This window comes from Mobula birostris, chromosome 15 (assembly GCF_030028105.1).
Source record: "Mobula birostris isolate sMobBir1 chromosome 15, sMobBir1.hap1, whole genome shotgun sequence".
NCBI lineage: Eukaryota > Metazoa > Chordata > Chondrichthyes > Myliobatiformes > Myliobatidae > Mobula > Mobula birostris.
Genome location: NC_092384.1, coordinates 79,684,165 through 79,699,017, shown reverse-complemented (window position 1 = coordinate 79,699,017; position 14,853 = coordinate 79,684,165). Strand labels below are relative to the sequence as shown.

The window sequence follows — 14,853 nt, the reverse complement described above, 5'->3', positions numbered from 1 at the left end:
TACACCTCAGGGTTCTGAAAGAGATAGCTAAATAGGCATTCGTAATGATCTTTCAAAAATTACTAGAATCTTGAATGGGTCTTATGGACTGGAACATTGCAAATGTCACTCCACACTTTAAGAAGGGAGGGAAGCAGAAGAAAGGAAATTAGTTAGCTTGACTTCAGTAGTTAGGAAGATGTTGGAGTCCATTATTAAGGATGAGGTTTCGAGGCACTTGGAGGCTTATGCTAAAGTAGGCCAAAGTATGGTTTGCTTAAGGGGAAATTTTGCCTGACAAATAGGTTGGAATTCATTGAGGAAATAACAGGGATAAACAAAAGAGAGGCAGTGGATGTTGTTTGCTTGGTTTTTCAGAAGGCATTTGACAAGGTGCTGCACATGAGGCTGCTTAACACGATAAGAGCCCGTTATATTACAGAAAAGATTTTAGCATGGATAGAAGATTGGTTGGCTGGCAGGAGGCAGAGTTGGAATAAAGCGGGCCTATTCTGAGTTGTCTGCCAGTGACAAGTGGTGTTCCACAGGGGTTAGCATTGGGGCTGCTTCTTTGCATTTTATATGTTAACGAATTGGATGACGGAATTGATTGATTTGTGGCCAAGTTTGCAGACGATAAAAAGATAGGTAGAGTACCAGGTATTGTTGAGGAAGCAGGGAGTTTGCAGAAAGATTTACTCAGATTGGGAGAATTGACAAAGCACTGGCAGATGAAATATAGTGTATGGAAGCGTATGGTCATGCATTTTTTAAGAAGGAATAAAGGCGTGGACTATTTTCTAAATGGGACGAAAATTAAAAAATCAAAGGTACAAAGGGACTTGGGAGTCCTTATGCAGTATTCCTTAAAAGTTAATTTGCAGGCTGAGTAAGGAAGACAAATGCAATGTTAGCATTCATTTCAAGAGGACTAGGATGTAAGAGCAAGGATGCAATGCTGAGGCTTTATAAGGCACTGGTCAGATCAATGCCTTATTGGAGTAATACTTGGAGTATTGTGAGCAGTTTTGGGTTCCTTATCTAAGAAAAGATATGCTGGCATTGTAAAAGGACCAGAGGAGGTTCACAAGAATGACTCTGGGAATGAATGCGTTGACATATGAGAAGTGTTTGATGATTCTGAGCCTGTACTTGCTGGAGTTTAGAAGAATGAGGGGCATCTCAAAGTTCAAAGCAAAATTTATTATCAGCGCATACTGTACATGTCACCACCTACAACCCTGAGATTCTTTTTCTGCGGGCATAATTAGCAAATCTATTGAACAGTAACTGTAAACTATATACATCGGGAGCTGTAAACAAGCTGTACAAATGCAGATATAAATAAATAACAATAAATAATGAGCATGAAATAACAATATAACAGAGTCCGTAAATGAATGTAGCTATCCCCTTTTGTTCAAGAGCCTGATGGTTGAGGGGTTGAAACTTATTAAATATTGAACAGAGAAGATGTTTTCCTATAGTGGGTGGGTCTAGGACCAGAGGGCACAGCCTCAAAAGAGAGGGACATCCTTTTAGAACAGAGATGAGAAGGAATTTGTTTAGCCAGAGGGTGGTGAATCTGTGGAATTCATTGTCACTGATGGCTGTGGAAATCAAGTCATTGGGTATACTTCAAGCAGAGGTTCATAGGTTCTTGCTTAGGGCATCAAAGATTATGGGGAGAAGGTGGGATATTAGGGTTGAGAGGGAAAATAAATCAGCCAAGATGGAATGGCGGAGCAGGCAAGATGGGCCACTTGGACTAATTCTGCTCTTGTAGCTTATGGTTGGCACAAAATTGTGGGCCCAACAGCCTGTAATGTGCTGTAGATTTCTATGTTCTATGGTCTTAAGTACTTAATAAAATATATTGAATCCTGGGCTTCATAAATTGAAGAATTATTATAGTTTTACAATGTACATTATTCATTAAAATCAGTATACATGTTTGTCTACATTCATTGCACCATTGGTTCAATGCATTCTCTTACAATGTGTTATTGCCCTCCTTGTTCAACTAAAATATGTAAAAGGTAAATTTGATTGAGTTTTACAAGTTAAGCAAAGAAACCTGTATACCACTAATTCCTGGTGCAAAAAACTGTAGGACACAGACTAGACTGCAGGCAAAGAATACAGGAAGATGTAAGGGATTTTTTTTTATTCATAGCAGGTAATGATCTGAAATCTCTGTCTATGTAGTGGTGAAACAGAGATGCATACAATGACTCCTTTGGTGCCAAATAATTTTATATTATCTTGCCTTCCTACTCAAAGATTCAGGGACTAATAGAAATGAAATTAATTACTTGAATTCTAAATAATTAAATGAAAGATGTAATCTTAAATTGCTGCCAGAGATCGTTCTAATCTATAATTTTGATGTGTTTTCTTTCTTGTATTTGTGTAAATTTGTTTCCTTGTGTGCTGATACCACAACTTACTATTTGTATTTAATATACAGGGTTAAAAACAGATCTGGATTTACTGCTGGAGTGTCTGAAGTATCAGATGGACAGTCCTGAAACTCAGAAACAAGCCCTGGTCACTATCTATTCCATATGTCAGCAAAATTGTAAGATGGATTATATGTATGTTAACATTATATGCAATTTACATCTTAAAAATAATGTTATAGATTCATTATGTTCCAATTAGTGTTGCAGAATCGGTAGAGTTATTTAAAATTGCTCACAAAGAAATCTTTTCAGTATTCTACATCATCATTGTAAAGAGCAATTGCTGCTCTCTATGGCTAGACAGTGTGGTGTGATTATCAGCTAGAAAGAGAATTGATCAATTTCGATGGCTATTTTAGATTATTTTTAAAAAGAATCAGGCATTAGCATTCCATCTCATTCCTCCTCTTAATCCAAGGTAAATATTTGTAATAGTTGCCAGAGTTGACATTGGCAGGGTAGGCAGCGTTTTTTTCAACAGCTATTGTTTGACTTCCCAAGTATTTCAGATTGCAAACATGTTCATTTTTTTGATTCTGCATAAGTGAATACATTTGGTAAAAAAGTATGTAGATTAAGTTTTATTGATGTAGGGTTCTCAGTAATATTAATCTGTAATGTTAGTTGTTAAGGCTGACAAAAGGACTTCTTTGTAATGTTAACTGCTGAGCTAAAGGGTTCTCTGAAGCAGCATGTTTGGGTTATAATTAGGGATAACAGGACTTCTATTTGCTAGCCAATGGAAGTCATGTTATTCTCTCTGTATGCATGGGAACTGGAAGGAATGCGCAGGCTTTTCGTCGAAGAGAAGAGGTCGGACGTGAGTCGAGTGCTCTGGTAGATCAGCGGGAGTGATCACTGCCGAGTGTCGACAGAGTTCGGAGGAGATGGATGGGTGGAAAGGATACCTGTGAGCTCCAACAAATTATTTTGTGCACATAACTGATAAATTTACTGACTTGGCGCCTTTATTGTATTTGTTTCTACCAATCCAACACCAAGAAATAATTATAAAGTGTAATCATTTAATTGTATATTGTGTACTGTCTGATATTTTATGTTGTGGGCTGGTACCAGGGTGCATCACACAGTATCCACACCAACTTCATTACAGTGTTGGCAGGGTCAACGCCAGTTTACCTTAGACGAACAGGAGCAAATTGGGCACAGACGCTATAGTGTGGGGACTCGTCCAGGATTTGAATTTTGAAGGGTACTGTGTAATTCGCCCGGTTTAAATTAGTGGAGATGGACCCGGATAAGATTGAATGCTGGTGTGAGATCGAGGAAGTGCCGGTTAATAATACCTGCATATTAAGTGGGGTAGATATACGTACCTCGGAGTAAGTGTTAATTGGATGGTTGAGTACAGTTAAAGTTGAAGGTAAGGTCGAAATCGTAGCCAGAAAGTTTGGTAAAATGGTGGACTCAGGCTTTGTGTTAGTTCAGAGTAGTGCTGTTGTCACGGCAGTGGGACTGCCAGCATCCATAGTGACCTTGGTGAGGTGCGGCCGGGGGGCGTACTCATTGTCACGGAGGAAGGGTCTGTTGGGACACCAGAGGAGTTGCCTGATGCTGGGGGTGGAGATTTTAGAGGTCGGGACCTATTGTTTGGGCGGGATGAAGGGAGGGATGAAGGAAGGGAGTGGTCAGATTTGGAAGATTTAGTTAGTCCCTACCCCCCATGGAAGGGTGAGGGCTCCGAGTTGGCATCAGCCATTATCTTCCTGGTGAAGAAGTCGGCAGGTCCTCGTCAGTTGAGAGTTCTCTCGGGGAGGACTCCCACCCCCGAAGGGGAAGACAATTATGAGAGATGGATAGAGCACGTGTCTCAGCTGCTTGGTGAGTGGCAGTTTTCTGAGGAAGAAAAGCGACAGCGATTGGTTGAATGTCTGAGGGGGGTGGCGGCTGAGGTAGTAACAGGCATGAAAGTTAACCACCCTTATGCTTCTCTGATTGAGTATCTAAAAGCATGGGAGAAGGCTTTTGGTCTGACAGGAAGCACAATGGAGCTTTTAGGGGAGGCTTCGGAACCTGCATCAGGGGAAAAGGGAAAAGCTTTCTGAGTATCTTTTCCGGATACAAGCGCCCGGGGGTCATTTAGTGGACTGAGTTGGATCAGATAAGGATAGACCAAGTAGCCAGGGGCGCACAGAGGCATGACATGATTGCTATGGGTCTCCAGCAGTCCCGTAGAACCCGGTCCCCCCCGTTGTTCGTTCAGTTGCTCAGAGAGGTGTGGGAGGAGGGGGGCGCATTAGAGTTGGAAGAGGGCTTCATGAGTATGGTGCAGTCCTAAGTAGTAGCCCCTATGTGGTGAAGTAACTGGGGCCAGCTCCACTCCGGAGATAGTAAAGGGGATCGTGGCAGGTGGGATTCCTCCGCGTGAAGGGAGTAGCAGAGTGGGCCCCTCCCTGAAGGGACGGACTGCATAATGGCCCATGGGAGGCCAGGGTCCCGCGAGACAAGCGTGTGTTATAACTGTGGGGAAGAGAGGCACTTCAGACAGGAATGTGGACGGCAGGGGACCCCTCAGAGAGCGAGTCCACGGCTGTCCCAGCAGGAAGAGGGGTCAGGAAACTTAGAGGAGACCAGTGAGGGACGGCCTGGAGTCTCTGGGAAATCACGTTCCCAGCAATGTGCCACTGGACCCCCAGGAGGAAAAGACTCTATCCCAGAAGGATTGGTGGGACCCCGATCCAGTGTGTTGATATAGATGGAGGGAATAGATGCAAAAGCCAGACTCTACACTGGGTTGCAGGTCATGTTACCGTACTGTTTGTTCTACGATCAGTGTTTCCAGCATTTATCCTTGACACCCTTCAGTGCACTGGAAATTTGGGGTATCGGCGCTGGTGATTACCCCTACGATGGTTATTTGTCAGTGAAGCTGGAGTTCTTGGAGGCCGAGGTGGGAGTGTCCGCGGCTCATGAGGCCGAGGTGCTGGTTTTCCCAGAACCACTTGAGACTGGGGGTGTGTCAGTTCTGGTGGAGACCAGCACCCCTATTGTACGGAGGCTCCTGGGGGCCTGCAAGGAACAGGTGGGTGAGGACTTTTTGGAGATCCTGTCAGTGCACCCAGTGTTTCGAGCTGCTTTGAACTAAGTGTGTGGCCGCACTGGGCTGAACAGGGATTTAAAAGAGGAACTGTGTGGTGTGCCCAGTGGAAGTCCAGTGTGGTATGCCCCGGGGAAGTAGTGAGAGTGATGGGGACTCCCAGATTCTCCAGGGTGTCTGAGGGTGAAGCCCTTTTAGTGGACACCCCAGAAGATCTCGAGGGGGAATCGAGATTTCCAGCTGGGGTGCTGGTGAGACCCGAGTTGCAGAAGCACCCAGTGGTACAGGCACACAGGATGGTGGTGATCGTAAAGAACACTACGGAAAGGGAGGTCACCTTTAAGTGAGGGATGCAAATGGTGCATTTTTTCCGTGTGACGGTGATGCGTGGTGGCCCCATGAGGCTCGCTGGCGGAGTGCTATTGGAAAACAGGGATAAGTTGACCGCTGAGGCTTTTATTTTGCGGCCTCACCTGTGCCGGAGGGTTGGAAGCGGAGGTTGGTGGAGAAGATGTTGACGCTGAAAGATGTTTTTTCCGTTGACGAGTTTGATGTGGGTTGTTCCAGGAGCACTCGCCACACCATCTGGGTGATTGAGGACACCCCGTTTCGAGAGAGCTCGCAGCAACTGGTCCCCGCAGGCGTGGAAGATGTACGGCAGCACTTGTGTAAGTTGAAGGAAGCTGGGATGATTGCGGAGTCCTGAAGCCCTTATGTGTCCCCAATAGTTGTGGCCCGGAAGAAAAATGGAAAGATTCGTATGTGTGTGGATTACTGGTCTCTGAACAGTTCCTGACCGGTATAGGGTCCCAAGGGTCGAAGATGCGCTGGCCTGTCTGAGTGGGGCGAAGTGGTTTTGCGTGCTGGACTTGAGGAGTGAATATTACCAGATCCCAATGAATGAGGCCGATAAAGAAAAGACGGCATTCATATGCCCTCTGGGATTTTTCCAGTTCGAAAAGATGCCCCAGGGCATATCGGACTTTTCAAACAGTCATGGAGAAGACGGTGGGTGATATGAACTTGCTTGAAGTGCTGGTATATTTGGATGACCTGATAGTATTTGGATCCACTTTGAAAGAACACGAAGTGAGGCTAATAAAGGTGCTGAACCGGCTTAAGGATGAAGACTTAAAACTTTCCTTGGACAAATGTCAGTTCTGCCAGACGCCTGTTAGCTGTGTTGGACACGTAATCTTGCGAAATGGCGTAGGTACAGATCCGACAAAGATACAAGCGGTGACCACTTGGCCGAGGCCCCTGCGCTCGTTCTTGGGGAAATAAGAGGAGGTATGACCAGAAAGTAAAGTTCTCTCAACTCCTGCCGGGAGACCGAATCCTCAAGGAATTTGGGATTACACCCTGTCCTCATTATATCCAGGGGATACGTTCCTCACAGTCGACGCATGATGTGAATAATTATTTAAATGGAGAAAACAGGGAAACATTCCAGAGGGCTTCCTAAATATGTTTTATCTGTAATTTAGTCACATTTTCATACCAATACGACAGAAAAGCAGTACCACAAGGCAACATTCGTATTATATTTCATGAATTTTATGTTATATTCAAAGTAATAAATCATAGAAAGTTAACATATCAGGGTATACAGTACTCACCAGCAGTGGCAGGTGTGATCGCTCCGGGAGATGAGTGGTTGTTGTGGTGTTGGGCAGCTTTTCATGGATAAGTTGGATGGTTGTGGTCGTCAGGATCATGTCAAGCACAGCAAAGGGTGAAGGAAGACTCACAGAACTCTTAGAACTGCCGGCAGCAGGAGATGCCACCGGTTTGAAGAAAGTGGTGAGGGTTGTTTGCTTGGCAGCATTTTGTTTTTCAGCATAAATTTGTTTGTAGGGAAGAAGGGTTGACGGCAGGGAACAACTGAAATGCTGACTCCAATCTAAACTTGTGTCCATGTCCATTGCCATTTGTGCCAAGTGTTCCGACTTCCACCATTCCCTCATCGTTGGTAAACTCCTGGGACTTTCAAAATCGTCTGTTGCTTGCAGCTTCTGAGAGACAGTTCGCCGTAAAAATAAAGTACCTCTTGAATGTGGATCACACCTTGGTCGAGTGTTGAATCAGCGATGTTGTGTTAGGTGGCAGGAAACGCACTGTTATGTTAGGAGAATGCTGTCCGAATGCTTAGGATGGGCTGGCGCATTGTCACGCAACGAAAGAACTTTAAGGGCAAGATTCTGTTCCCGGCAGTAGTGTCCCAGAGCTGTGTTACCTACAGCTGATGCCTCGCTGTTTATAATTTCCAACTTTTTTTCAAGTGTTAAAGCGCTTTTCTGCTGCTTGGCTGATGGCCCAGGACTTCACATCGGATGCTTAGGAAGCATAGTTAAATATTGCAAACACAAAATCACTGCACCATAGGTAAAACCAACAAAAGTTTAAGAGCACAAGATTGCACATCCACACCTTGCCAAAACCAATGCGAGACTGACGGAAGTGAGATTGTGAGGCGCGCGCACCTGACTTGTATGGGCAGTAAAGCGGTGCTTCTCATCCCAACAGTGAGAGTGTAAGGCATGCTCATGTGACTTGTATTGGTGGAAAGCAGTGCTCCTCGCATAACATTGAGTTTTGGACGTGTAGAAGGAGACGTTGGTAGAAATAGGTTCCTCGCATAACTGTGAATCCACATTTTCTGAAGACGCATATAACGAGGATAGGGTGTACCTGGAAAGCACAAGTTGGCTGATCGCTGGGTGGCCACACCCCTATGTGGTGGAGAGTCAGGTGCCAAATTTGCCGATTTTCCGGGTGCGGCCCAGGGATGGAAAGGGGCTTGTCAAGATTCTCCATCGGTATCACCTGTTGCCCCTGGGGCAAGATGTACAGGTAGAGCCGGAGCCTGACCTGGTGGCTGCATCTAGTACAAGGACTCTGCATACCCACGGGGTGACAGAAAAGTCCACCCTGGAAGAGACGGGATTGGGCCCAACCCCTGTGGGGGATACTGATTCGGAGGATGATGATTTGGACGATTGGTACATGATACTGCTGATGGTCCCGTGATGGAGGAAGAGACTCCTGGCCTTTCCCCCACTGGGTTAGACAGGTAAAGGGGGATTAGTGATGGGCGGTCGGTGGCATCGCAGGGCGCTTAAGGAGAGGATGTGGGGCCTGAACTAGAGACAGACGGTTGCGGGGTCTACTGGGGTTTGAGTGACCGCTTGAAGGAGGGTTTGCCAAGTCGCTCCTGAGGGTGCCCGGTAGTGTCTGAGGTGGAAGAGTTAGAAGAGGGCTTACGCAGGTCTCAGAGAAGTAGGAACCCCTAGACAGGTTGGCACATATAGCACCTGGAGAACAGGGTGTGGCCTCCACTGTTTTGGGAAGCTATATCACTGCTTTCTGCACTTAGATTGAGCTTTGTGTTTTGCAGGAAGGGTTGGAAAATTATTTGAACTTCATGATTGCATGAATAAATTTGGTGGGGGGAGAATGTAGGGTGCTCAGTAATATTAATCTGTAATGTTAATTGTTAAGGCTGTCAAAAGGGCTTTTCTGTAATGTTAACTGCTGAGGTAAGGGGTTCTCTAGCAACATGTTTGGGTTATAATTAGTGATAACGGGACTCGTATTCATTTGCTAGCCAATGGGAATCATGTTATTCTCTTTGTATGTTTGGGAACCGGAGGGAATGCGCAGGCTTTTCGTCGAGGAGAAGAGAAGAGGTCGGACGTGAGTCGAGTGCTCTGGTAGATCAGCGGGAGTGATCCCAGCCGAGCGTCGATGGACTTCGGAGGAGATCAATGGGTGAAAAGGATACCTGATTTTGTGAGCTCAAACAAATTATTTTGCGCACAGAACTTTTAATTTTACTGACTTGGCACCTTTATTGTATTTGTTTCTACTAACCCATCACCAAGAAATGTGTGTTCGTCCATCGTCGACGTCGATGAGGACCTCGACACCATTTGGTCGTGCCGAGACCAGTGCGTGATTTGGATTTAAGTGAGAGAGACTTGTGCTGCGTCAGCCTCACTCTCTTTTCCCAATTCCCATCTGGATCCAGTAGCTAGACAGAGTCGAGACAGCTGGAGATGAGATTAGGCGCAGTGGATGACCAGGACGTCTTCTGTGTCTTGTCCTGCTCTACACGTTCCACGACGCTTGCAGAGACTGCCTTCTTGACCATTGGACTTTTCGTTGGTTGAATCTGCTGGAGTCTGTCTTCACATGCTGGGCTAGACAACTGCCTATCTCACTGAGAGGTTGAGACCCGTTGGCTACCCTCACCCGGTTTGTCGAAGCCGTTGCCCGGGGTGTGGCCGCTATCGCATGCAAACAGCTACGGGGAGCCACAGGTGAGAGCTGAGTGCCAAGTGGGGACTAAAGGTGGACTAACCACCTTGAAAAGGACGCAACGTGTTTCCCCACCAGAGGTGCTACTCCTCCCTGACACCCCATACACCCCCACCAAGAAATAATTATCAGGTGTAATTATTTAATTGTATATTGTGTACTTTCTGACATTTTAAGTAGTGGGCTGTTACCAGGGTACATCACACAGTATCCACACCAACGCCATTCCAGTGTTGGCGGGGTCAACGCCAGTTTACCCTAGACCATCGGGAGCAAATTGGGCAAAGACGCTACAGTGTGGGGGCTCATGCAGGATTTGAATTTTGACGGACACTGTGTAATTCGCCCAGTTTAAGTTAGTGGAGATGAACCCGAATAAGATTGAACGCTTGTGTGAGATCGAGGAAGTACCAGTTAATCATGCCTGCGTATTAAGTGGAGTAGATATGCGTACCTCGGAGGAAGTGTTAATTTGATGGTTGAGTACAGTTAAAGCTGTAGGTAAGGTCGAAATCGTAGCCAGAAAGTTTGGTAAAATGGCAGACTCAGGCTTTGTGTTAGTTCAGACTAGTGCTGATGTAACAGTAGTGGGACTGCCAGCGTCTATCGGTGTCCCCGGTGAGGCGGGGCCATGGGGCATGCACATTGTCATGGAGGAAGGGTCTGATGGGACATCAGAGGAGTTGCCTGACGCGGTGGGGGGGTGGAGATTTTAGAGATCGGGTCCTGTTGTTTCTGAGGGACTGGTCAGATTTGGAAGATTTAATTAGTCCCCATCCCCCACGGAAGGGTGAGGGCTCCAAGTTAGCATCAGCCATTAACCCCCTGGTGAACAAGTCGGCGCGTCCTCATCAGAAGTTGAGAGTTTTCTCAAAGAGGACTCCCATCCCCGAAGGGGAAGACGATTATGAGAGATGGATAGAGCACGTGTCTCAGTTGCTAGGTGAGTGGCAGCGTTCTGAGGAAGAAAAGCGAAAGCGATTGGTTGAATGTTTGAGGGGGATGGCGGCTGAGGTAGTAAAAGGCGTGAAAGTTAACCAACCTTACACTTCTCTGACTGAGTATCTAAAAGCATTTGAGGGGGGTTTTGGTCTGATGGGGAGCATGGTGGAGCTTTTACTGGGGGTTTCGGAACCTGCGTCAGGAGAAAGGGAAGAAGCTTTCTCTGTATCTTTTCCTGATGGACTGACGGCTAAATTGTTTGAGGCGCCCGGTGGGTCATTTAGGGGACTGAAGTGGATCGGATAAAGATAGACCAGGTAGCCAGAGGCGCACAGAGGCATGACATGATTGCTATGGGTCTCTGGCAGGCCTGTAGAACATGGTCCCCTCCCCTCCACCCGCCCCCCCCCCCCCGTCCTTCGTTCAGTTGTTCAGAGAAGTGAGGGAGGAGGAGGATGTATTGGAGTCGGAAGAGAGCTCCGTGAGTACGGTATGGTCCTCAGTAGTAGCCCCTTGTGGTGAAGTGATCGGGGCCAGCTCCACTGGGGAGATAATAAAGTGGGTCACGGCATGTGGGGTTCCTCTACGTGAGGGGACGAGTAGAGAGGGCCCCTCCCTGAAGGGACAGACTGCACAATGGCCTGTGGGAGGCCAGCGTCCCGTGAGACGAGCCGTGTGTTGTAACTGTGGGGAAGAGGGGCACTTCAGGCGGGAATGTAATCGGCAGGGGGCCCCTCGGAGAGCGAATCCACGGGTGTCCCAGCAGGAAGAGGGGTGGGAAACTTAGAGGAGATTCACTGAGGGAACTGCCTGGAGTCTCTGGGAAAACATGTTCCCAGCAATGTGCCATGGGACCCCTGGGAGGAAAAGACCGTATCCCAGAAGGATTGCTGGGACCCCGATCCAGCATGTCGATACAGATAGAGGGAGTAGATGCAAAAGCTATACTTGACACTGGGTCGAAGTTCACGTTACTGTACCGTTTGTTCTACGATTAGTATTTGCAGCATTTACACAAGTCACCCTTCAGTGCACTGGAAATTTGGGGTATCAGCACTGGTGATTACCCTTAGGACGGTTATTTCTCAGTGAAACTGGAGTTCTTGGAGGCCAAGGTGGGAGTGTCGGTGGTACAGCTACGCCGGATGGTGGTGATCGTCAGGAGGACTAGGAAAGGGAGGTCACCTTTACATGAGGTATGCCCTTGGTGCATCTGTTCCCAGTGATGGTGATGCATGGTGCCAAGGTGAGGCTCGCTGGCAGAGAGCTATTGGAAAACAGGGATAAATTGACCGCTGAGGCTTTTAACTTTGGGGCCTCACCTGTGCCGGAGCTTTGGAAGCAGAGGCTGGTGGAGAAGATGTTGATGCTGAAAGATGATTTTTCCCTTGATGAGTTTGATGTGGGTTGTTCCACGAGCACTCGCAACATAATCTGGGTGATTGAGGACACCTCGTTTCGAGAGAGTTCGCAGTGACTGGCCCCTGCAGACGTGGAAGACGTGTGGCAGAAGTTGTATAAGTTGAAGGAAGCTGGGATCATCACAGAGTCCCGAAGCCCTTTTGCGTCCCCAATAGTAGTGGCCCGGAAGAAAAATGGGAAGATTCGTATGTGGGTGGATTACAGGACTCTGAACAGTCGCACCGTTCCTGGGCAGTATACGGTCTTAAGGGTCGAAAATGCGCTACCTGTCTGAGTGGGGCAAAGTGGTTTAGCATGCTGACTTGAGGAGTGGATATTACCAGATCCCGATGAGTGACTCCAATAAAAAGAGAACAGCATTCATATGCCCTCAGGGATTTTTCTGGTTTGAAAGGATGCCCCAGAGCATGTTGGGAGCCCCTGCCACTTTTCAGAGAGTCATGGACGAGACGATGGGGGATATAATCTTGCTTGAAGCGCTGGTATACTTGGATGACCTGATAGTATTTGCACCTACCTTGGAAGAACACGAAGCGAGGCTAATGAAAGTGCTGAACTGACTGAAGGATGAAGGATTAAAAATTTCCTTGGACAAATGTCAGTTCTGCCGGACGTATGTTAGCTATGTTGGACACATAATCTCGCAGAATGGAGGAGGTACAGATCCGGCTAAGGTACAAACTGTGACCACTTGGCCAAGGCCCCTGCGCTCATTCTTGGGGTTGTGTGGATGCTACCTGAGATTCGTGAAGGGCTACCCCAAGGTGAGTCACCCCTTGAACCAGCTCCTGCGTGGCTACCCTCCTCTGGGACAGAAAGGGAGAGGGACAAGAGTTCGGGAGGTTGGGGAATATCTGAACCCATCAGAGCCCTTTGGACAGAGATGGAATGATAAACGTAAGGAGGCTTTTCAGTCTCTGAAAGAGATGCTGACTCAGGCTCCAGTGCTGGCTTTTGCGGACCTCCGATTGCCCTATGTGCTGCACACCAATGCCAGCTGTGAGTGTTTAGGGGCTATCCTGTATCAGGATCAGGGGCTACAGCGTTTGCCTGTAGTGTTTGTCAGCTCGGGTTTGTCACCCTCTGAGAGAAACTATCCCACCCACAAATTGGAGTTCCTGGCGTTGAAATGGGCGGAGGTGTTTAAGCTGAGTGACTATCTCTACGGGGCCAAGTTTGAGGTGAGGACGGACAACAACCCGCTCACCTATGTTCAGCCTGAAGTACTGGCCTGGGAGCCGGAATGTCGATGCACATGCTCTGTCCCGATGGAGGCATGAGGAACTGGAGAGGGACAAGAAGTGGGAAAGCGTTCCTGCATCCAGGGTGAAGGCCATGTGTCAATTTGCTATTACCGTGCTGGCCGAGGAAACGGAGAGCCAGATTGCGCAGTGGACCCATTGGGGGCATCCGATGATGACCTACTCCAAGTTTACTGTGACCTGACTGTTGTGAAGACCACGCAGCTGCCAGAGTTAAGCCCTGGGGAAGTGGCCGCTGCTCAGCGAGATGACCCAGGCATTGGCCCTGTCTAGTACGTAGTTGAAGAGGGGGATGTGATACGGGCGATGAAGACAAAATATGTTTCAGTGTCTCTTTACTAAGAGAATGGCCTCGGTTGAGGTTGAAGAACCAAATTTAATACCAGGTAATGTCACCCCTGGACTGACCTCGGCGTTGGCAGCTGGTCCTGCCTGAGAAGTATCGGAAGGTTGTGTTGAAGTCCCTCCATGATAACTGGATATTTGTGGGTGGAAAAGACCTATGGATTGTTCAAAGACCGGTTTTACTGGCCATGAATGAGGTCGGAGGTCGTAGAGTACTGTAAGTCCTGCATTCATTGCATACGCTGGAAGACGCTGCCTGTGCAGGCTGCTCCTTTGTCACACTTGCAGAGTGCGGTGTCTTTGGACCTAGTGTGTATGGATTTCCTGGCCATAGAACCCGAAGCCAGCAACACGGCGAATGTCTTAGTCATCACGGACTAGTACACCAGGTATGCTTAAGCTTTTCCTACCAAGGATGAGAGGGTGACAACGGAGGCCAAAGTGAAAACGGAGAACTATTTTATGCATTCTGGCCTGCCCCGGCGGATGCATAGTGAGCAGGGACAGGACTTTGAGAGTAAACTCATCTATGAGTTACTGGGCATGCTGGTGTTTGAGAAATCGAGGACCACGCCCTGTCATCCATAGGGCGATCCCCAGCTGGAGAGGTTTATAGGACGTTGCTAGACATGCTCGGGACTCTGGAGATCAGCAAAAAGAACAGATGGAGTCAACATATTGGGCATTTGGTTCACTGTTACAAATGTACACGCGGTGAAGCTACTGGATACTCGCTCTATTATCTGATGTTTGGGCGCAAAGCAAGGTTGCCCATTGACTTATATTTCGGGACTGACATGGGTGAGGTATTGCTGAAGACTTCATTGAAGTATTTGTCTGGTATGAGGAAAGAAGTGAAATGGGCTTATGAGCTGGATGGGGAGATGGCCGCCTGGTGGAATCGGGGAAATAAGAAGAGGTATGACCAGAAAGTAAAGTTCTCTCAACTCCTGCCAGGAGTCCGAGTCCTCATTAGGAACTTGGGATTACACCCTATCCTTGTTATATTCAGGGGATACGTTCCTCACAGTCAGCGCATAATGTGAAATCGCATAATGTG

At 47.4% G+C, this 14,853-nt stretch overlaps 1 protein-coding gene across 1 annotated transcript in view; it reads left to right on the top strand.

Moving 5' to 3' along the window:
• Positions 1–1,716: 1,716 nt before the first annotated feature.
• The window catches only part of terb1 (telomere repeat binding bouquet formation protein 1), a 279,465-nt gene continuing 266,328 nt past the window's right edge, over positions 1,717–14,853 (top strand). Inside the window, exons 1-2 of the mRNA XM_072279076.1 lie at positions 1,717–1,771; positions 2,450–2,560. Of these exons, the coding sequence (XP_072135177.1) occupies positions 1,717–1,771; positions 2,450–2,560 (166 nt within the window). The remainder of the gene's footprint in view (positions 1,772–2,449; positions 2,561–14,853) is intronic.